Source organism: Nuphar pumila, chromosome 5, assembly GCF_984573655.1.
Source record: "Nuphar pumila chromosome 5, dmNupPumi1.hap1.1, whole genome shotgun sequence".
Lineage (NCBI taxonomy): Eukaryota > Viridiplantae > Streptophyta > Magnoliopsida > Nymphaeales > Nymphaeaceae > Nuphar > Nuphar pumila.
Window position 1 is genome coordinate 102,823,991 of NC_143253.1, and position 22,722 is coordinate 102,846,712.

Below are 22,722 nucleotides of genomic sequence, written 5' to 3' on the forward strand. Positions count from 1 at the left end.
AAGGGGCAGGGGTCGCCCGATAAAAAGAAAGAAACAGAATGTTGTTAGGGTTCTGAAGGAACCCTAACACGATGGAAGAAAAGGGAGGTGCTTGGAGCGCAGCCGCCGGAGGGAAGGTCGGCTCCTATTTTGCCGGGCTTTCCCCTTCAAAAGAGGGTCCCGAGTTGGTTTCCTCTCTCTCTCTCTCTCTCTCTCTCTCTCTCTCTCTCTCTCTCTCTCTCTCTCTCTCTCTCGACGGCGAGAAAGTTGCCGCCGGTCTCATCTTCGGCGATCGGAAGGTAGGAAGGCCTGATCGTGCCCACGTCCCTCACGGTGAGCAATCGGGATCGGCGAGATCAACCTCACGTGGTTGCAGCAGCCACCTAGCGCCGGACAGAGGTACGAGTCCCCTCTTGTGAAAATGAATGAGAAATCGAACCCTAGTTCGATTTTGTGCTCTTTTCTTTGGATGGAAACCCTAACAAAAAAAAGAAGAAGAAAGAGATGAGGTCGTTTGCTTCAGTTGATGGTGGTAGGCGATAGGCCCAGCCGACCCAATCGACTGGGTACATGTGCTTGTTGTGGCAGGGCCAAGGCAGGCCCAGCCGACTCAATCAGTCGGTCGGGTGTTGGCCTGGGGTCTCAGGTAAAATAAAAATAAAAATAAAAAAATAAAAAATTTTAGGTTCAATATCCTGATATTCTTGTTTGGCATTGATAAATACATTGACATCCTTGACTCGAGTGCTACATTAGTCATTCCCTTTTTAGTATGTTTTATAAATTTAATCGGCCTTTGTGTGTTTCCAAAGTGGTGATTTTTCTGTAAATGAAAAATCTGGGTTTGTGGGCTTACGTTAGGAAACTTTCTGTATGTAAAAACAAAAGCTATGGGCTGGGTATAGGTAGTAGGATTCCTTTTGTGTTAGGACCCATGGATAAAACCCTGTGTAGCTTCTTGCATCTTCTGAAATAGTCTAAATGGAAGTAGGGGAAAAACTCTACATATTATTATGGGCACATCTGTGTCGGGTTCACTGACGAAGTGACTATGCATATGAAATCCATCGACAGGAAATACATTTTGTTGTAAGGTTAATAACTGAATTTAATTATCTAGGTGAGAAAACTTCTTTCCCAAGTATAATCTGAGATGGAATACCCTATGTCTGTGGGGCCACCTAAGGCAACACACATTGACAGAACGTAGTCCCTCGCTTTAGTCAAATTACGAAGATCATCTCTTATTGGAATCATACCCTGTTAATGATGAGATGTTTTTCAGCTTATGTAAGCAGTGCATGGTTATGTGACTAGTGAAATCGGGGATTTTAATCTCTATGCATGATAAATTTCAAAAACGTGTGATGTACATGCACTTTGATTTCACTACATGTTAAGATTGTAAGTACTTATATGTTTGATGTGGCATGCTTAAGCATTATTCTATGATAAAGTTTGCTTTAAGTGCATGGGCATATATAAAATCTACGTGTGTTTTGTATATACATGCTCACTTGTCCAACTTAAGATGATTCATGGATAGGAGCATGTTTGTGAATTGGTCACATAAAGGTACATGCACATGAGTATCAAACACATGCACAGGAATGTGACATATCATGTACATGGTTAAATTGACATATATAAATATGCATTTGGAAGCATGTTGACATCATTGCATATATTGCAAGTTGTTATGGTGTTTGCATATGATGCATCGACGATCGAAATAAATCATCGCAGGCCTGGAGAGCCTCGAGCATTGGTTTGCTCTTTCTTTGGTTACTTTTAAAGGCATCGCAAAAAATCACATTTACTTTTATTGCATTGTATTACACGGTTCTATGTGTTTACACAGGCTGGAGTCCCGTAAGGGTCCCCGCAAGGGAGGATGCGGGGTTTCACTTTACTTTTGCATATGGTGTTGCAAAGTTAAAGAATTGACTTTAATAAAAATATAAGAAATAAGAACAGTGTAACATATGTTCTGAGATCTTCCATCTAGAGAATAGAGATCTTAGAGATCCGGTCTTGGGGAGACTGTGAGGATACAAAAACTCTGTGTGTTTTATTTTGTCTCATGAACCCGATATTGAGGTTTCTTCTTCTGGCCACGGTTTTAGGGAGAGTCCACTACTTTACCTGAAGGTGGTGTTTTGACACAGTTGTTGTTGTTTTGGTACCAATGAAGTTACACTTGTGGGCGTGCGGGTTTCCCTTGTGTCCCTGAGATTAGATGTAGAGGTCTAATGTTCCGAAGGTGATTCGGTCGAGGGCTAAGTTTGGAACCCAGTAATACAACAACAACAACTACTACGCCTTCATCCCAAAACAATTGGGGTCAGCGATATGAACCAAAAAAGAAATTCATTTTGGGTCTTCCACATGAATCCTTTTCCTCCAATCATTTCTATCCAATGCCATGTCCTCGGTGAGGTTCAAAGCATTCATATCCTTTCCTATCATCTCCATCCAAGTCTTCCTAGGCCTACCCCGACCTCTTTTAACTAATATATTTTTCCATTTCTCCAACCTTCTAACTGGAGCATCATTAGGCCTTCGCCGAATATGTCCAAACCACCGTAAACGATTCTCTCGCATCTTATTTTCAATGGGTGCAACACCTACCTTCTTACGTATCTCCTCGTTCCGAATCTTATCTTTTATTGTATTTCCACACATCCATCTAAGCATCCGCATCTCAGCTACACTCATTTTTTGAATATGATGTCTCTTGGCAGCCCAACATTCCGTACCATATAGTAAAGCGGGTCTAATAGTCGTCCTATAAAACTTTCCCTTCAACCGCAATGGCATTCTACGATCGCACAACACTCCAGTTGCACTTTTCCATTTCATCCACCCAACCTTTATCCTATGATTTACATCTCCATCAATTTCTCCATACTTTTGAATGATGGATCCCAAATATTTGAAATAATCATTCACCGGTATTTCTTGCTCACCAAGCTTCACTACACTCTCATCACTACTTCGTTGCTTACTAAACCGACATTCCATATATTCAGTCTTACTCTTACTCAACTTAAAACCTCTAGCTTCCAATGTCTGTCTCCATAATTCTAACTTAGCATTAACCCCAGCTCTAGACTCATCAATCAAAACAATATCATCAGCAAACAACATACACCACGGTACATTTTCTTGAATTGATCTCGTAAGCTCATCCATCACTATCGCAAATAGGAAAGGGCTTAAAGCAAATCCTTGATGTAACCCCACCGTTATCGGGAAATTGGTTGTCACGCCTCCACAAGTGCGGACATTGGTTACTACTCCTTCATACATATCTTTAATTATACTAATGTACTTGAGAGAAACACCTTTCTTCATCATTGTCCACCAGAGAACGTCCCTAGGTACTCTATCGTAAGCCTTCTCTAAATCAATAAAAACCATATGCAAATCTTTGTTCCTCTCTTTATATCTTTCAATAAGTTGTCTAAGAAGATATATAGCTTCCATAGTTGATCTTCCAGGCATAAAACCAAACTGATTCTCCGATATCATGACAACCTTCCTCAACCTAGACTCAATCACCCTCTCCCAAAGTTTCATAGTATGACTCATGAGTTTTATACCACGATAGTTTGTGCAATCTTGTATATCACCCTTATTCTTATATAAAGGCACCAAAGTACTCTTCCTCCACTCATTAGGCATCTTATTTGTTCGCCAAATCAAGTTAAAAAGATTTGTCAACCATTCTAAACCTTTCTCTCCCAAGCATTTCCAAGCCTCGATAGGTATACCATCTCGGCCAACTGCCCTTCTTAATTTCATTTTCTTCAAAGCCTCTGCAATTTCTTTCTTTTGAATCTTGCGCATGAAGTCACGATTTATCTCATGAAAAGGAATGGAGAAGTCTTCAAGATCTTGAGCATGACTATCATTAAAAAGCTTATCAAAATAATCTTTCCATCTCTCCTTAATCTCCTCATCTTTGACTAAAACCCTTTGCATTTCATCTTTGATACATCTAACCATACCCAAATCCTTCGATTTCCTATCTCTCATCTTTGCAAGCCTATAAATATCCTTCTCGCCTTCTTTGGTATCCAACTTGTCATAAACCTCCTTATATACCTTAGCCCTCGCGTTTCGAACAACTTTTTTAGCTTCCTTCTTTGCTATCATATACTTCTCCAAATTCTCATTATCACGACTCTTACTTAGATTTCTATAACACTCTCTTTTAACCTTAATAGCTAATTTGACATCCTCGTTCCACCATGATGTATCTTTACCTAGTGGTGCATTGCCTTTAGACTCACCCAATACCTCCTTAGCCACTTTTTTCATGCCACCCGCTATCTTATTCCACATTGATTCTGAATCCTCCTCGAGACACCAATCAACTTCCTTAACTACCTGCTCTACAAACATTCCTTGTTTAGCTTCTTTCAGTGCCCACCACTTAATTCTAGGATCTATCCTATGTCTATCTCTTTTGCGGCATTGTCTAATTCTAAGATCTAAAATTAAGACTCTATGTTGTGTAGCTACACTTTCTCCCGGTATAACCTTACAATCGATGCAACAACCCCTATCTCTCTTTCTAAGTAGGAAAAAATCTATCTGACTCGTATTAACCCCACTTTTAAATGTTACTAGGTGAGACTCCCTCTTCCTAAACCAAGTGTTTGCTAAGATCATATCATAGGACAAACAAAAATCTAAAATCCTTTCTCCACTTTCATTTTTTTCTCCTATACCATAGCCTTCATGGATACTCTCAAATCCATCCCTACTAATACCTACATGTCCATTAAGGTCACCGCCGATGAAAAGCTTTTCTCCATAAGATATCCCTTGTACTACTCCCCTATAAAGCGAGTAATAAAATATAAATTTTTGTGCTAAGTTACCCTAAGAACCTAACTTTACATTGGGAATTATACCCATTGGGTGTATCCACGGACAATGGTAATTGTTCCGAAGGTGATTCGGTCGAGAGCTAAGTTTGGTACCAAGGAAGTGGCACTTGTGGGCGTGGGGTTTCCCTTGTGTCCCTGAGATTAGATGTGAAGGTCTAATGTTCCGAAGGTGATTCGGTCGAGGGCTAAGTTTGGAACCCAGTAATAAAATACAAATTTTTGTGCTAAGTTACCCTAAGAACCTAACTTTACATTTGGAATTGTACTCATTTGATGTATCCACGGGCAATGGTAATTAAAAAGAGGAACTTAAATTGTATGCATTTATAGGACATACATATGGAAAGTAAAACGTTAATGAAAGACAATAAGGTGTTCATACATTGCACATAAATCATGCATAATCCTGCTATGCATTAGGACATGCATATTTTACTTCTTCCCTTAAATATTATATGTGTTGGATAGGTGATGGTTAATTTTTAATGTATGTGGAATACCTTGCTTACTTAAATTGAAATACATGTTGTTGATTAAGGTTCTTGTATACTTAATAAATGTTGCATGAATGCTTAAATTGGTTAAAATAATTGTCATAATTGCATTCCTATGAAAAATTGCATAAAGTTGTACCTGTGTTCTTTATGCTCACTTATTTTCATTAGAGGGATCTGTAAGTAGAATTCTTCTGATTTTTTACCATTTTTTTATGGTTTTTCGCAGAAGGAGGAAATCAGTGAAGCGACTGACGTCTGGGAATGTCACGGATGCCACACACTTGCTAGATAGATCACAGATGGACATAGTGACTCTACTTTTGTTTTCTTTTCGTTTATTTAGTTGTTACTGCACTCTGAATAGTTCTTTTATGCAATTGTTTCTAGACTTATTTATCAGTATTTCAATAAAGGATTGGTTTGGTTTGGACGATAGGTGTAAGTTTCTCTTGTGGTTGGTCGTGTTATCCAATTGGGAGTGGAACGGTAAAGGCCTCGGGTTTCTGGGATGGTTTCCGCAATGGTTTAAAAAAAATCTGCATTTTAAGGGGTGTGAGTTGGGGTCATTACACATAGCCTACAAATCTGCACTGCATGGCCTTTTCCTAAAACTTATTACGCAGTGAACAATCGACATGCACATAACATATACATCCAAAAGTTTTCAATTCATCATAATTAGGATGCACTTCAAATAAGGTGAAATAAGAAGATGTGTTATCTAAGACAGACATAGGCAACCGATTTATGACATAGACGGCTTAATGAAAAGCCTCAGTCCATAGCCCAATAGGAAGTCCACATCCATGCATCATACTCATCGCACTTTCTACAATATGCTGATGCTTACGCTCAACAATGCCATTTTGCTTAGGGGTATGCGGGCAAGACACTCTGCGCTTAATTCCATTACTTTGGAGAAAATCAACAAACTTTCCAGAAGTGTACTCATCCCCTCCATCGCATTAGAAATGTATGATATTGGAAGAAAACTGATTCTTGACAAGAGCATGAAACTGACAAAATATGTTGAAGACTTTAGATTTATTTTTCATAAAATATATCCAAGTATAACGGGAGAAACTATCAATGAATGAAACATAGCAATGACTTCTAGAGAGAGAAAAATTAGGAGTTGATCCCCAAACATCTGAACAAATAATTTCAAAAGGTCTCGAAGCTCTTTTATTAATGGAATTGAAAGGAAGAACATGACTCTTACAAAGTTGACAACTGGAACAAAGTATATCATTTGACTCACGACAGGAACTTGACTGGGGAATCAGTCCTTTTGACACTAACCTATCGATGAAGACAGAACTACAATAACCAAGACGCGAATGCCAAAGATCAAGCTTATTACATTTGGACAAACTAAAAACGCATTTTGAAGATGATGGCAGAACGGAGGAGGAACATTGGCTTCAAGATGTGACTATCATGACGAGGAGGATGTTCTTGAAAGACCTACATATTTCCTTGACGCTCTCCCTTAGCGAACATTTCCTTCGTCTGTAGATCCTTAACATAAACAGAAGGAGTCTGCGGCAATCTCAGACCTTACTCTATTAGGTCTGCGGCAGTCTATTCATAACATATAAATAGAGTTACACATTGGACAATAATGCCCTTAATAAGTAAAACACATACAAACATACCCCAGCCGCCCCATTTAGGATACATAAGATCCGCTCCAGATCTGATATAAAATCAGATTATGTAATCTGATCCATACATAAACAAATATACAGACTCAACATGCATTCTTAACAATTGCGGATTGTGCCCTTTTTTTATTAATAAAGAGCACTCTCTCATTAACGAAAGGAGATTCCCTCTCAACTTTCCTCAGTTTTCAAAAAATGAGGGTGGAAAGGGGATTGGCCATTCGGTACAGCAGCCCCCTTTTCCATTAATGAGGGAGGTTAATGAAAAGAGGAGCTCCCTCATTTTTTTTGAAAAATGAGAGGGAGGCAACCTCGTTTCTTTTTCATTAATGAGGGTAGGGCTTTCTCATTCATGAGGGGAGAAGGCTCTCCTTTGTTAGGAAAAGAAAGGTCATAATTTTGAATTTTTCTTTTGTTTTATAAAAAAGTATTTTTTACTGGATATGGTTTTTTATCCAATCCAAATTCATATATATAGGAAAATGAAAACTTACAAAATACAAAACCTACTAAATGAAACATGCTATTGGATTTTTCATAAATTTCTGGTGTTTTTTTTAAATTCTGACGGCACAGATGTGATCTATATGCTTGTTTTTATAGGAATCACTTCTTGGAACATTTGATTCCGATGCTTGGATAGGTTTTTACAAGGTTTCAAAAATCAATAGCCTACAATTTTCATAAATTCTTGAGGCTCCAAATACCATTTTTTCCATTTTTAACATACAAAATGCATGATCCAAGTGTCGATTTCTAGTAAATCAATCGTGTTGAACACATCTATGGGGTCAGAATTTCGAAAAAAACACCAGAAATCCACTATCATATTTCATTTAGTAGGTTTTATATTTTGTAGGTTTTCATTTCCTTATACATACATATATATAGCCGTGTCCAAGATTCTAGTTTTTCAAGACTCGCCATGTTCGACACCGATACTCGTGTCAGTGTCAAAGTAACATAGAACATACATATATTAATAATATCATATATAATAAACATATACTAAAAATATTACTTTGCATACATATATGTATTTGTAATAAATATGTTATATATCAGTAAATACTATATACAAATTTTTACATATTTCATATAAAATATAAAAGTTGTCATGACTCAGCTGGGTCACCAAGTTGACCCGGTCAAGTCATGAGTCACTGGGTTCTTAAAACCATGTTTGTTAGAACTCTTCAATAGTCATAGTTGAAGGTAATTTTTGCTTGATCTGAACCAGAGTTACCAGTCGAGGAAGTGGGAGCGGGAAGCGAGGCACTTTCAAAATTTTAGGAAGCGGGAAGCGTGGGATGACTTAGAAGAAAATTATGAACCGTCTCGGAAGCGACCTAGGAAGCGAACCGGAAGGGAAGCGAAAAAAATAAAATTACAAAAAAAAATGAAAAAAATGGGGAAGCGAAAAAAATAAAATTACAAAAAAAAGAGTGCTTCCCTGCACATTTCGGAAGCGCGACGTTCGTGCTTCCAAAACGCGCTTCGGGGAAGCGCGCTTCCCAATGCGCCTAGGCACTTCCGGTAACTCTGATCTGAACAAGTAGACGTGTTTATCGTGCACTAAAAGTCACGTTTTGGATCAAATTGAATTAATGAAAAAACTTGAACCATCTTATCACCAAGTTTTAATGTGATATCTGCCATTGATTTTTTCTCTCTCTAAAAAAACACCTGACCATGAAAAATACCTAATCTAATACATGTTTTCTAATGAGTAGATTGTGATAACATCTACTGTTTCAGATCAAGAAATAAACACCTCCAACTATGATTTTTTAAGTTATAATAGAGTGGAGTGACTAACTTTTAGTCGGTAGGATTATCCCAGATCTCTCTCTCTCTCTCTCTCTCTCTCTCTCTCTCTCTCTCTCTCTCTCTCTCTCTCTCTCTCTCTCTCTCTCTCTACATATATACATACAGATAACATTAAATAATAAATCTAAGTCACTCGAAATGTACTGCAATCAACAACAAATTAGAAAGTAGACAAGTAATACAAAATAAACAATCAAGATCATAAAAAGAAATAGATAAATATAAAGATAAAGTGTTGACCACGTCAGACACAGGTTTGTCTGTGTCTAGGAAGTGCAGTGGCCTGGTGTTGTGTCCAGTGAACTGTCCATGTGACATAGCTTGGAAGTATATGACATATATGTTAAACTAGAAACAAGTGAAAGATCTACACATACAAAGCTATTTCTAACCTCGGCCACAACTAAGATAATATCAAGTGCTTAGCCCAATATATTGATGAGATATATTAGTGCATGTGCAACCAAACACTCTTCTAAAATAGGGCAATCCTAAAGAAGGTCTAAGTTAGCCATCATGATGACCCATAGCCCTGAACCTTCCACTTTAAATATTGTTACCTCAATCCTCACTTTAGAAGTCATTCTCTTGAATCTCATTTTTTAATTATGACAAGAAAACAAAAACTGAGATTAATTGACAAAAATAATGGCTTGCATACCTTTGCATAAGTATAGTACGAAAGCACCTTCTCCTCTATAGCTGAAAAAGACAACATTAGGTCTTTTATATCACCATCATCTTCATTATCCCTCTCCCTGAACATATCATGCTATAAGAGAAAGAAAAGATAGATATATTTGAATGCAGAGTTCAAAAGAAATTTTGATAAAACTTGTATCATGGGATCTGTTCCTACAATACTATTTGATTTGTGTAACCAAAAAGATGCTCAAACATAACAACTCATAGTGGAACTACAAAACAACAGATCTATCAAGACTAATTGCACACAAAATCCTAAACCGATACTCTCATGCATCTCATTTTCAAAGGTACATCCAGATATGTTCAGCAAGCTAATAACTACCTTGAATATGAGAGGCACAGACATACATGCAAGTACTCACACACACGCACACACAAATATATACAAATTTGTGCACCCAATGCAAAGCCACGCATGCATGCACACACGTACACAAGTGCAACTTAGGATTTTGATTTGAAGCATCAAAAACCTTCCATTCCTCAGATAATGAATTGAGGTTGGTGTATGCATACAGAACTCACTGATTCTGAGTGTACTGCAATTTGATGGGATCAGTAAACAAAAAGATCTCCCATGTGAACGTATACTAGAGGAGTCTGCAACAAGTGATCAAACCCTAGGAACCTATGTAACACACACTTCTAAAAGGGAAACGCACCTGCGTTGGTGCAGGTGCAACACTTGGACACAGCTTCTGTGGTGTCAGGTGCAGTCAACCACACCAGGGTTCATTTCTGTCTAAAATTGAACTCAGTTAACCTTAACCAAGTCCAGTTTTATCTATATTGTATACATAAATATGTACATGTGCATACACACAATACATATACATATATATATGTATATATATATATATGCAACCCTGCACCCAAGTTTTTTGAAACTGCCATTCGCACCCGCAGTTATGTGACATAGATAGGAACTTATTCAGTTCCACCTATGTTAACTTCTTCCTCGAATTATCCATCAGTATGGCTGGGAAACCATCTGACCAACAAGACATGACACTGCTTTTATCTTGTTGATCATCATGGGATGCATATTCTCCTGACTCCTTGTTCGGATTGTTATGTGTCAATCATTTCAGTGCTCTGTAATACCAAAAGCAAACATTCATGCAAGCCTGTAAAAAGAATAAACACAAAGATATGTAGGTCTCTTATCCAATCTAACTCATACACAAATCATTATGTTCTCTGACAGTCCTAATATTAGCTTAACTTTATATGACAAATACAAGTAACGGGAAATACCTTGAGCACATCCAAATATGCTTGTACTTGTTATACAGTTCATGAGAAATGTGATCCTTGCAATACCCAATGTTACTCAAGACTACTAAAAGCTTCTGATGTGAATCAGCGAAAACACCACCCTGCTGAACACCATAAAAAATTCCCTGGAATTCTGTAAGGGTCCCATTTTGCAATTTTGAAACATCCTTGCTAGATCTAGTTTGAGATAGTTCACTGCCAATTCTCTCAAGATAACCTACATGAAGTGAACTAAAAATGCTCAGCAGACCACATGAGAAGGGATGATATACCTGCCTATCAAAAGAAAACAATCATATTCCCCCACTACTATCTAAAGGATGCCTCATGCATTTATTAGAAACAAATCTATGAACCTCGTCACATTCACTGTTTCAGCATACCTGCAAACTCTAAGAAAGAGCTTAGAAATGAGAGCCTAACAGATTCTTGCATTTCTTGAGATTGCATAAACATGTCATCAGATTTCACTTCACTTTGTAGGCTTTGGATCATCCTAGCAAAGAGCGAACAAAGCTAAGTCAGATAAAAGAAAAGCCAGCCATTCATATAAAAATACTTTGGAAAATGCTACCTTCAAAAAGTATATGTATATGGCACATGATTCTTGTAAAGCCACTAAAAGACGTTTCTTGGAAAGTCACGTTGATATGAGCATGGATGGGCACAAGCATTACAACAAGAAAGATTTCTCAAACAGATACACTGATGCAGCACCACTCACAACAAATATAAATTTTTGAAGTTTTAAAAAGGCATAAATATATCTAAGCACATGCAAACATGCACACCAAGATTTATATTTGATAGCATGCTTGCAAGTGATCTACTGGGACATATATCACTCTAGATCAGTTCAATGCCAGCCATGTTCTTCTTGACATGTCCCATATGAGACCTCAAAAACACGATAATGAGGAAACAAAAGAAAAAGGAGAAAAGGAACTTGACAACAAACCAGATGCAACGATAAAGGCTAGATTTGACATGTCGAGTTAAGGGTGCACATAGAGCTCATTTACCCAACAGGCTTCCAATGGCCTGAACCAGGATTGCACAGATTTGGGCTTGAGCCACATTGTCTTGTAATAGACCGAACCAATAAATATATTTAGTGAAGCCTAACTTTTGATCCTAGATAGATTTACTGATTGAACCAGGGCCTAGGTTGAACCCAAGGTTGTCAAACTAGGAAGCGGAGGCGGGAAACAATATGGGAAGCGGAAGCAAGAAGCGATGCATTTTAAAATATATAGGAAGTGGGAAGCGAAGAATAAAAAAAGCAATATAAGAATTGAATGAGAATCGAAATGGAACACAAATAAAAACTAAAATAAAAGTGACTATTCTTAAATTTCATGATTTGCCAATTTAGAGAAAGCACATGGAAGTGAGTGAGAAGTGTGAGAGGAACAACAACAACAACTACGCCTTCATCCCAAAACAATTGGGGTCAGCGATATGAACCAAAAAAGAAATTCATTTTGGGTCTTCCACATGAATCCTTTTCCTCCAATCATTTCTATCCAATGCCATGTCCTCGGTGAGGTTCAAAGCATTCATATCCTTTCCTATCATCTCCATCCAAGTCTTCCTAGGCCTACCCCGACCTCTAGTGTGAGAGGAAACATACAAAAAAAATGAAAAGTAGAGTGAGAGAACACATAAGAAGAATAGATGAAGCATGTGCAACACATAGGAGAAGCGCGGGAAAATCGACATTCTCATCAAGTTTCAGAAGCAAGGAGTATCACACTTCCGAAGCGAGATTCTGAGAAGCAGGCTTCCCACCTATCTAAGAAGCTTCTGGTAACTCTGGTTGAACCTGATAAAAACAAGGGTGGACCCAGACACTCAGGCAACCAGGATTTTCAGCTCTATGGGTCCTTAAAGGTGTGGCTCAGCCAGGTGTATGTCCATCTTTAAGTAACCAAGAAGCAGCTCGTACCAATAACCAGAAGCACTGCATCAGCATTGGTATGCTAGCCTTGTTGAAGTGTCATTCAACAAATGATAAAATTTCTTTGTCAGAAAAAAGGATCAGATACATTGAAATTAACAAGTAACAAATGGATATGTTTCACAAAAATTCATCTCCATATCAGGCCAGGTTCAACTTCAGACTAAGGATCAAGTTATGTATTATGCCCCAACCCAATCTGAACTAAAATCAAATGCCAGTTTATGACACTGAAAACATTTATCAAAGGATGTGGTTTAGCTTCAAGAATATACATGCAATGAAGAGCAGAAATACCACAACAATACATTGCAATTCATTGTTATTTTTGTTTTTCATTATTCCCAAGTATGAAAGGAGCAACCCTACTTTCACAAGGTTTACAACTACAAAATGTAACAGAAACATGAATAGATATAACCTCAACAAGTATGATATGTCCAGGGTACAACTTCACTGCAGGAAAATGCAGCAACGAACATGAAAAATACTTTCTAAATGGAAGCAAGGAGCTCCAAACCGCAAATTATACCATAGGAATTAACCTATCAAAATGAGTTGAGGTATATTTTCTAAGATTCTAAGGATGCCAGCTTACAGATCAATCTGATCCATTGCAGATACCAGCATGGCCTGAAACGCTGCAGGCAACAATGATATTGTGTACGGAGACTTGTTCCGCTCTAGCATAGATACTGGCTCCCATAACTCATCCTTTGATAGTTCACTTGTTGCTGTCCTCATCCAAGAGCAGAGTCTTGATATACAGATCCTTGTGAGTTCCAAATGAAGAGAGAGCAAGAATTTAACTGGTACAGAATCAGGAATGTAATCTAAGAATGCGGGCAAAATTCATAATCAATTAACTTTCATATCAAGAAAAATTGACTACCAGCACTTGCAGGAGAAGATTCTTTCCCTTCAACAGCCTGGCATGCTTTAGAAACTTCTTTTATCGCATCCCTCATATATGGATGAAGAACATTTGAATCTTCAAGATCATGAAATGTGCTCATCACCTGTACAGAAAATCATTCACTCAGCAGAGTTTAATATATCTAAAGATGTTCATTCTATACAAAACTATGTACTTAAAAACCCCGACTAGGCACTGACTAGTCTGCCTAGTCGGTCTAGGCATAAGAAAAACGCCTAGGCTTTGCAATTCCTAGGTGGGCACCTTAAAAGGTACAAATTTTGCCGACTAGGCACTGACGAAGGAGCCTAGTCGGCGACTAAGCTGCCCCCCGCCTAGGCACAAGGACATTTTAATCATTTATTATTCTTATATATTTTGTTATTTTTTTGCATATGTATAATTATATATGTGTGTATGTTTGTGTGATTTGTTTTGTGAAATGATGAAAGCATGCTTAGTTATTATTATATATATGTGTGTGTGTGTGTGTGTGTGTGTGTGTGTGTGTGTGTGTGTGTGTTACTCTGCTTTTGGGGATTTTTTCTGTAAAACATTGAAATCATAAACAATTAATTTTAATTGATTATGTTTTTTATATATGTGTGTTACTTTGTTTCTTATGTATATATGTTATTTATATATGTATGTGTTATTGTGCTTCTGTGAAAGGCTGAAAGCATATTTTGTTGATTATACTCAATATGTTATGAATAACTGAATATATATATATATATATATGTGTGTGTGTGTGTGTGTGTATTTTTCTATATATGTATATTTTAGTTATGTATATTAATATATTTTGTGAAAGCATGTGTAATTTTGTACTTGTGTAATGAAAACATCTTATTAGTAAAAGAATTAAACATATTTTTATGTAAATTTTGTATACTTTTTTATATTTTAATTGGGGTACCAACTAGTCTCGCCTAGTCCTCGACTAATCTTTTTAGGGGTCTACTGACTAGGCACCGCCTAGCACTTTTGACTACATAGATACAAAATAAGCATTACAATGAACGGTAAGCTTGTACCAGAGCGTAAAATGGTTCTCATTGACTATCCACCAAGTGGCCAATATACAAGGGACCACAAAGAATGAAGGAGATGGATGAATAAACAAGGACTAGAATTAGACAATGCACATGTGAGAGTGCATATCTGTTCACGTTATCACAATCAATTCATAAAAAATGAAATTCAAGATGACATTTTCCAGCAACAATCTTTCCCCCTCCTCCCTGACTCGCCTCCCTAAAACGAAAAATTGAAAAAAGAACGAGAAGATAAAGGAACCACCTTGTCCTGCTTAAAAATAAAATAACCATATTGTTATTTTATCCATGTTGATTCTTATAAAATTTTACTTGCTTGCATTAAAACCCTCAAGTACATCACAGAATGAGTTTTTTTTTCACCAAACACCAACAGCATTTGTGCTCTTCTACCTGTACAGTATATAAATTCAACTTGTGGATAAATATTATTGATGGCATTATAATTTTTCGCAAATCAATGTTGCCTCCTCACATTCTTATAAAATAACCAAATGTTCTTGACATAGTAAAACGCTTATGCCCTTACTGCTGAAAAAGGAACAGTAAAGAAGGAAGGAAATAATTTAATTAGGTTGAAACAATAAACAGACAACTGTGGTAGTTCAAATGAGACTAACAGCAAATCATACTCCACACAAGATTACATATATGACACATTGAAACTGAGATAAAGGTACAAATAAAAGAGGAAACAGCTGAAGAGGAAGGCATCTACCTTAGCCTCATAAATTGACAAAGTGCCATGTATCATCTCAGCAACTTCATCAAGAGAATGATTTGAGTACCTCATATCCCCGATCTTGTCATCAACTTTCACTTGTACTGAAGATTTGGCATTGTTTTCAACTTGTGAAGACTGTAGCAAAGGAAACAGTAAGAATTACACAGCCAACAATAAATTAATTAATTAATTATAAAGCAGATGTTCTTGTAAAAATAAACTTGGGAACTGGTGACACCATAATGAAATTGAGAAGCAATTGCACTCCAAGTCATCATTCAACAGTTAGACAACTAGGCTATTGTTTCCATGTGCTTGTGCATATGTGTGTGCATTTTGTGTGTTCAAGGAATTACCTATTAAACATTATATATATATATATATATATTAGAATGTATTTAAGTTGTATATATTTTTTTATTTTCTTCTTTTCTGCATTTTATTTTTTGTATTTTCTACACCCTATAAAGAACATTTTTGTAATTTTTAGAGCCAGATAGCTAACAGATAGGAAGCTCTAACAGCTAGCTATCTTGGCCCTCTTATATATATGGGACCATGTCCCTTGAGCATGTATGCATTCTTCTTGATGCATTTGAGATTAATAAAATATTTTTTTAAATTGTGAGTGCTCTCCAGTGCCTTTGAGTGTGCTTTGTTGCACATGCGCTCTTGCCCATAAGTGGCAGTTGTATTCTACTTTATAGATTGCTTCATTACATGGTATCAAACCCTTGGGCTCTTGATCCTTGAAGATCTTCATCGTGGTGCTTGGAGTGCTCATGTGTTTGTGGTGCCCGTGTGTTCGTGGTGCTCACCTTCCACCTTCTTCCTTCACTTACATTCTTCATCTCACTCTCTTCTCTCTCTCTCCCATAGCCATGGATGACAAGGAAGTACTCATCTTTGTTAAAATGTAAAACTGTACATATATGTATATATAATAATATTATATTATATATATATATATACATTTTTCATTTCTTTCTTTTCTGTAATTTTTTTCCTTTATTTTTTATTTTTTGTCTTTATGTCATCTAGTTCAGTTTGAACTAGAATGACTGTTGCTAGTCAAGTCCTGTCCAAACTTGACTAGCAATAGAGCTGTTGGACTGACACAGTCCAACAGCTCTTAATAGAGCTGTTGGACTGACACATTCCAACAGCTCTAAATAGAGCTGTTGGACTGTGCCCAACAGCTCTATTGAGTCCTCTTTCAGCTGTGTATATAAAGGGGTGCAGCCCCTCTTGTATTTTACTCCAATGCTTCTTAAGCAATTGGTTTTTCATATCAATAAAGAATACATTTTTATTTTTATTTTGTTTCCAGTTATACCCTTTTTAAGGGTTATGCTTTAGTGTCATTCTTGACACTTGCTCTTGTTAATCTAAGCTCGTGTTTCGAAGATCCCCATTTCATTTCATGGTATCAGAGCCGCGGAAGTACTAAATCTTGAGGAAAAGCTGCCTCGGTTTCCGTGCCCGTTTGCAAAAGTGTTCGCCACTTGAAGAGAAGTGTTTTATCACTTCATTGGAGAAGATTTCACATCTTGTTGTATTGTTTTTTTTCTTTCTTTTTCATTTTCCTTGTTTCTCTTCTATCCCTATTCTTTCTCTCCTTGTAATCGATGGATGACAATGATAAAGTCACCATCATGCCTATGAAACTAAGCGATACGAACTATGTAACATGGGCTTCAATCATGAAGCACCATATATGGGGAAAAGGCTTATGGGGGATTGTGGATGGTTCCGATTCGGAACCTAAGCTATCTCTTACTAAAAAGGAGGAAGATAAAGAGGTCCCTCTATCGGAAGAAGAGAAAATCAAGGTTATTGCCTCATACGAGAAGAAATGGAAAGAATGGAGAATATCTCATGCGAAGATAATGTCATGGCTTATCAATAGCGTTGACATTAAAAAATGCTCAAGTCTTGCCAAATTTGATCATGCCGATAAGGCATGGGAATACCTTAAGAATATGTATTCCCTTAAAGATATTGCACACGTGTGCAACCTCCAAGAAAAAGTTCGAATGATGACACAAGGAGACAAAACTATTCGTGAATATTACAATGGGTTGTCCGAACTTTGGGAAGAACTTTCCCTTTTAGAACCAAAGTGGCATTGTGCCGAAGACATCGAGCTTCGTCAGAAACAACTCGATGCCGAACATTTTTACCAGTTTATCACTGGATTAAGGCCGGAATTTGAAACCACTAAATCGGCCCTACTTCACCGGGGGAAAATTTCTTCTATTGTTGAAACTATTGAAGAGTTAACAATGGAAGAAAATCGTCTCCGGAAAGGTTCTTTAAAAATTGAAGATGATTCCGTTTTAGCCGTGTCTAGACCAGAGAATCATGTTCGATCATATAGGCCTCCTCACTTTAACCGACAAAATGGTGACTATGATAAGAAGAAAGTTATTTGTCATCACTGTCATGAACCGGGACACTACAGGCCACAATGTCCCAAACTTAAGGAGCTGAGAGAAAAAAGAGCTGCAATTGCTGGATCGGAGCCTAAAGATCAGGATGCACCAGTTTCCCTGGCCCAACTAATGAAGATTCTTCAGCCTCTCATCAAAGGTGCCTCTTCCTCATCTGAAGCTTCAACCGGCGCAGCAGCCTCATCTTTTTCTGATCTAGGTAAAATTTCTTGGCTTCTTGACTCTGGTGCATCTTTTCATATGACCCCAAATAATCAAAGTCTATCCAAATGTGTTAAAAATAAAACAAGTGTGTCAAAGGTCTTTACTGCTGATGGGACTTCTCTTGTAATAGAAGGAATAGGAAATTTTGAAAAAATTTATAAAACAAAAAATTTTTTTATTCCAGAAATTAGACATGTTCCCAAATTAAATTTAAATCTTTTATCTGTATCTCAAATTTCTGATTATGGGTGTAATATTTCTTTTTCTTCTCATGGTTGTTGGGTACAGGATCGCCAGTCAGGCAAGCTGATTGGGGAAGGCCATAGAGAAGGAGGACTCTATTACATGGATTTTTTGGAAATGCCAAAGAAAGCTTTTTGTTATAATATTCAAAAAATAGAGTTGGAACTGTGGCATAAGAGACTTGGTCACCCACATATAGCCAAAATCCAACATTTTCCAAATCTAGGGAAATTTTGTAATTCTGAATCATTTGATTGTAAAGATTGTATTCTCAGCAAAATGAAAAGATTACCATTTCAGAACAGAACCTTTTTCTCTTCAAGACCACTTGAATTAATACACTCGGATGTTTGGGGTCCTGCACCAGTAATTTCTAAAGGAGGATTTGTTTACTATGTTATTTTTGTCGATGATTTCTCCCGACATACATGGATGTACTTTCTCAAACATAAGTCTGAAGTATTTTCATACTTTCAAACTTTTCATAATATGGTTAAAAACAAGTTTCAAAATGATATTACTATTTTTCGCACAGATTCAGGGGGAGAGTTCTTATCCACAGATTTTCAAAATTATCTTAAATTGCATGGCATCACACATCAAAGATCTTGTCCTTATACACCTCAACAAAATGGACTGGCAGAACGAAAACATCGCCATATTATAGAAACCACTAGGACTTTATTAATAGCAAATCAAGTCCCGAAAGACTTTTGGGCAGAAGCTGCCTTAACTGCCACATATCTCATTAATAGGATGTCATCTTCTTCGTTACAAAATATCACTCCCATTGAAAAACTTATGAATATTTCTCCAGACTACTCTAGACTAAGAATATTTGGGTGCAAATGTTTCATATTTACTGACAAAAATGATAAACTTTCCCCTCGTGCGATTCCCTGTGCCTTTTTAGGATATGCTGAAAACCGGAAAGGTTATAGATGTTTTGACTTCAAAAATAATAAACTATATGTGTCTAGAAATGTTTCCTTTCTTGAAAAGGAGAGCTTCTTTGATTTTAGAAAATTAAAAGACGTCACTGAGTACTCCTTTTTGCTAGATCTAACATCAACATCTAATGAATATGACCTTGACTGTAACTTTGATGATGATCAAAGAATTATTGATCTTAATGTTGAAAATGAAGAAGTTCATAGAGATACTAGTATTCAATATTCCAGGCGACAAGAGTCTAATCCTCCATGTGCACTTGAGAAATATTCTAACATTCCAACTAGACAATCAACCCGAATCTCGAGGCCTCCAGGAAAGTTTGTATCATACGAGTCTTTCTCACCCACATATAGGGCAGTTATTGCATTAATTCACTCATATGAATAACCATCCACATATTTTCAAGCAAAAAATGATATCAAATGGATAGAAGTCATGAAAGCTGAATTAGATGCACTTGAAAAGGCTTCTACATGGAATATTCAAGATCTTCCTCCAGGGAAGAAAACTATAGGATGTCGATGGGTTTATAAAATTAAAACCAAGAGTGATGGTACTCTTGAAAGATATAAAGCCCGTTTAGTAGCCAAAGGTTATGCCCAAGAATATGGGATTGATTATGAAGAAACCTTTGCTCCGGTGGCTCGTATGACTACTGTCCGAACCTTAATTGCCTTAGCTTCTATCAAAAAATGGTCTATTTTTCAAATGGATGTCAAAAATGCTTTTTTAAATGGAAAGCTAGTTGAAGAAGTATATATGGAACCCCCTCCTGGTCTAAGTATTCCTAAGGGTAAAGTCCTCCGCTTAGAAAAAGCTCTTTATGGACTTAAACAAGCACCAAAAGCTTGGTATGATAGGTTTAGTCGTGTTATGATTGATATTGGTTTTCAATTCTGTTTAACTGACACTGCTTTGTTTATTAAGAATTCTGATGCAGGGATCATTGTGCTTCTTCTCTATGTGGATGATATGATCATCACCGGAAGCGATAAACAGGGAGTTGAAACAATCAAAACACTTCTTAAATCTCATTTTGAAATGACTGATTTGGGCTTGTTGAGATATTTTTTAGGCATTGAAGTTGCTTATTCTCCTAGAGGATATTTATTATCTCAGACTAAATTTGCTTTTGATATTGTTTTCAGGTCTGGTATTACTGATGATAAGAAAGTCGACACTCCAGAAGTTATTAATGTTAAAATGAAGATTGATGATGGAGAACTTCTTGCAGACCCTACTCCTTACAGACAGCTTGTCGGGGCACTTTCCTATCTATCCATTACCAGACCAGATATAGCACATGTTGTTCATACAGCAAGTCAATTTCAACATGCTCCTACTTCTGTTCATATGGGAGCAGTCATGCGTATTATCAGATACATCAAGTCCTCTCTTTCACGAGGACTTTTCTTATCTTCCTCCTCTTCTCTTGATTTAATTGCATATACTGATGCTGATTGGGGAGGTGATCCCAATAACAGACACTCAACCACTGGCTTTTGTGTCTTTTTAGGGGAATCATTAATCTCGTGGAGGTGTAAAAAGCAGCAGAAGGTATCTCTCTCATCCACCGAAGCTGAATACAGAGCCATGGCAACCACGACCATGGAAGTAGTTTGGCTCCGACGACTGCTTGCTGACATGGGAGTTGAAGCAACAAAGGCTTCACAAATGTGTTGTGACAACAAAAGTGCGATCTACATTGCCAGTAACAGAACATTCCACGAACGCACCAAACACATCGAAATGGATTGTCACTACGTCAGAGAGGAATATCTACACGGGATAATTGATCTGCCATATGTCACTTCAGAATATCAGTTAGCAGACTTCTTTACAAAGCCTCTCGCTGCTCCCCGATTTCACTTTCTCTTAGACAAACTTTCGCTCATTGTACCGTAAGTTTGAGGGGGAGTGTTAAAATGTAAAACTGTACATATATGTATATATAATAATATTATATTCTATATATATATACATTTTTCATTTCTTTCTTTTCTGTAATTTTTTTCCTTTATTTTTTATTTTTTGTCTTTATGTCATCTAGTTCAGTTTGAACTAGAATGACTGTTGCTAGTCAAGTCCTGTCCAAACTTGACTAGCAATAGAGCTGTTGGACTGACACAGTCCAACAGCTCTTAATAGAGCTGTTGGACTGACACATTCCAACAACTCTAAATAGAGCTGTTGGACTGTGCCCAACAGCTCTATTGAGTCCTCTTTCAGCTGTGTATATAAAGGGGTGCAGCCCCTCTTGTATTTTACTCCAATGCTTCTTAAACAATTGGTTTTTCATATCAATAAAGAATACATTTTTATTTTTATTTGGTTTCCAGTTATACCCTTTTTAAGGGTTATGCTTTAGTGTCATTCTTGACACTTGCTCTTGTTAATCTAAGCTCGTGTTTCGAAGATCCCCATTTCATTTCAATCTTTATTCCTACAAACTCAACTCATCCAACTATGTGGTGTGGTCCAATTCTATAAAACGCCATATATATGGAAGAGGTTTGTGGGGATTAGTTGATAGTTCTGAAAAGGAGCCTCAACTAATTCTCACAAATTTTGAGAATGAGAAGATGGTGGACCTTGAAGGAGATGAGAAGACTAAAGCTATTGTGGATTACGAGAAGAAATGGAAGGAGTGGAGAATGGGTCACTCTAAGGTCATGATGTGGCTCATCAATAGTGTGGATGTCTCGATGTGCTCCAAACTTGACAAGTTTCAGCATGCAAATGAGGCATGGGATTTTCTCGAGAGGATGTTCTCTTTGAGAGAAATTGCCCAAATATGCCATCTTCAAAACAAAGTCCAGTCTACGCAACAAGGAGAAATGTCGATTCGGGAGTACTATGGCTCTTTTTCTCAACTATAAGACGAGTTCAATATGTTAGAGCTAAAATGGCATGTATTTATGATATTGAACTCCGGCAAAAGCAAATCAAGGTGGACAAATCTTTCAATTCATAAATGGTTTAAGCTTGGAGTTTGATCAAGTGAAGTTATACCTCTCACATAAGAATGGAATTCCATCCATTGACGAAACCGCAGAGGAGCTCACTATAGAGGAAAATAGGTTGCAAAAATTTTGGACAAGCAAAGAATGGAAATGACTCTGTCTTAGGGTCCAATACTAGACCTTACAAGTCCCCTCATTTTTCAAAGCAACGCAATGAATACAAGAGCAAAAAGAAGATTGTTTGTCACCATTGCAATGAACCGGGGGTATATCAAGCCATATTGCCCCAAATTGAATAAAAGAAAAGAAAATGTTGAAAAAGTGGCTATGGTAGAAACTTCACAAGAACCTAAAGTGCGAGGTGGCAATGATTTAATGCCCATTGGA

General features: G+C 37.1%; 1 protein-coding gene across 1 annotated transcript in view; it reads right to left on the bottom strand.

Annotated features, from left to right (window-relative positions):
• Positions 1 to 22,722, bottom strand: part of LOC149837956 (exocyst complex component SEC5A-like) — a 117,411-nt gene that overhangs the window by 38,478 nt on the left and 56,211 nt on the right. Inside the window, exons 11-16 of the mRNA XM_090006287.1 lie at positions 15,513 to 15,653; positions 13,713 to 13,839; positions 13,419 to 13,629; positions 11,244 to 11,356; positions 10,840 to 11,077; positions 9,536 to 9,632 (exon numbers count right to left, since the gene is read on the bottom strand). Of these exons, the coding sequence (XP_089862413.1) occupies positions 9,536 to 9,632; positions 10,840 to 11,077; positions 11,244 to 11,356; positions 13,419 to 13,629; positions 13,713 to 13,839; positions 15,513 to 15,653 (927 nt within the window). The remainder of the gene's footprint in view (positions 1 to 9,535; positions 9,633 to 10,839; positions 11,078 to 11,243; positions 11,357 to 13,418; positions 13,630 to 13,712; positions 13,840 to 15,512; positions 15,654 to 22,722) is intronic.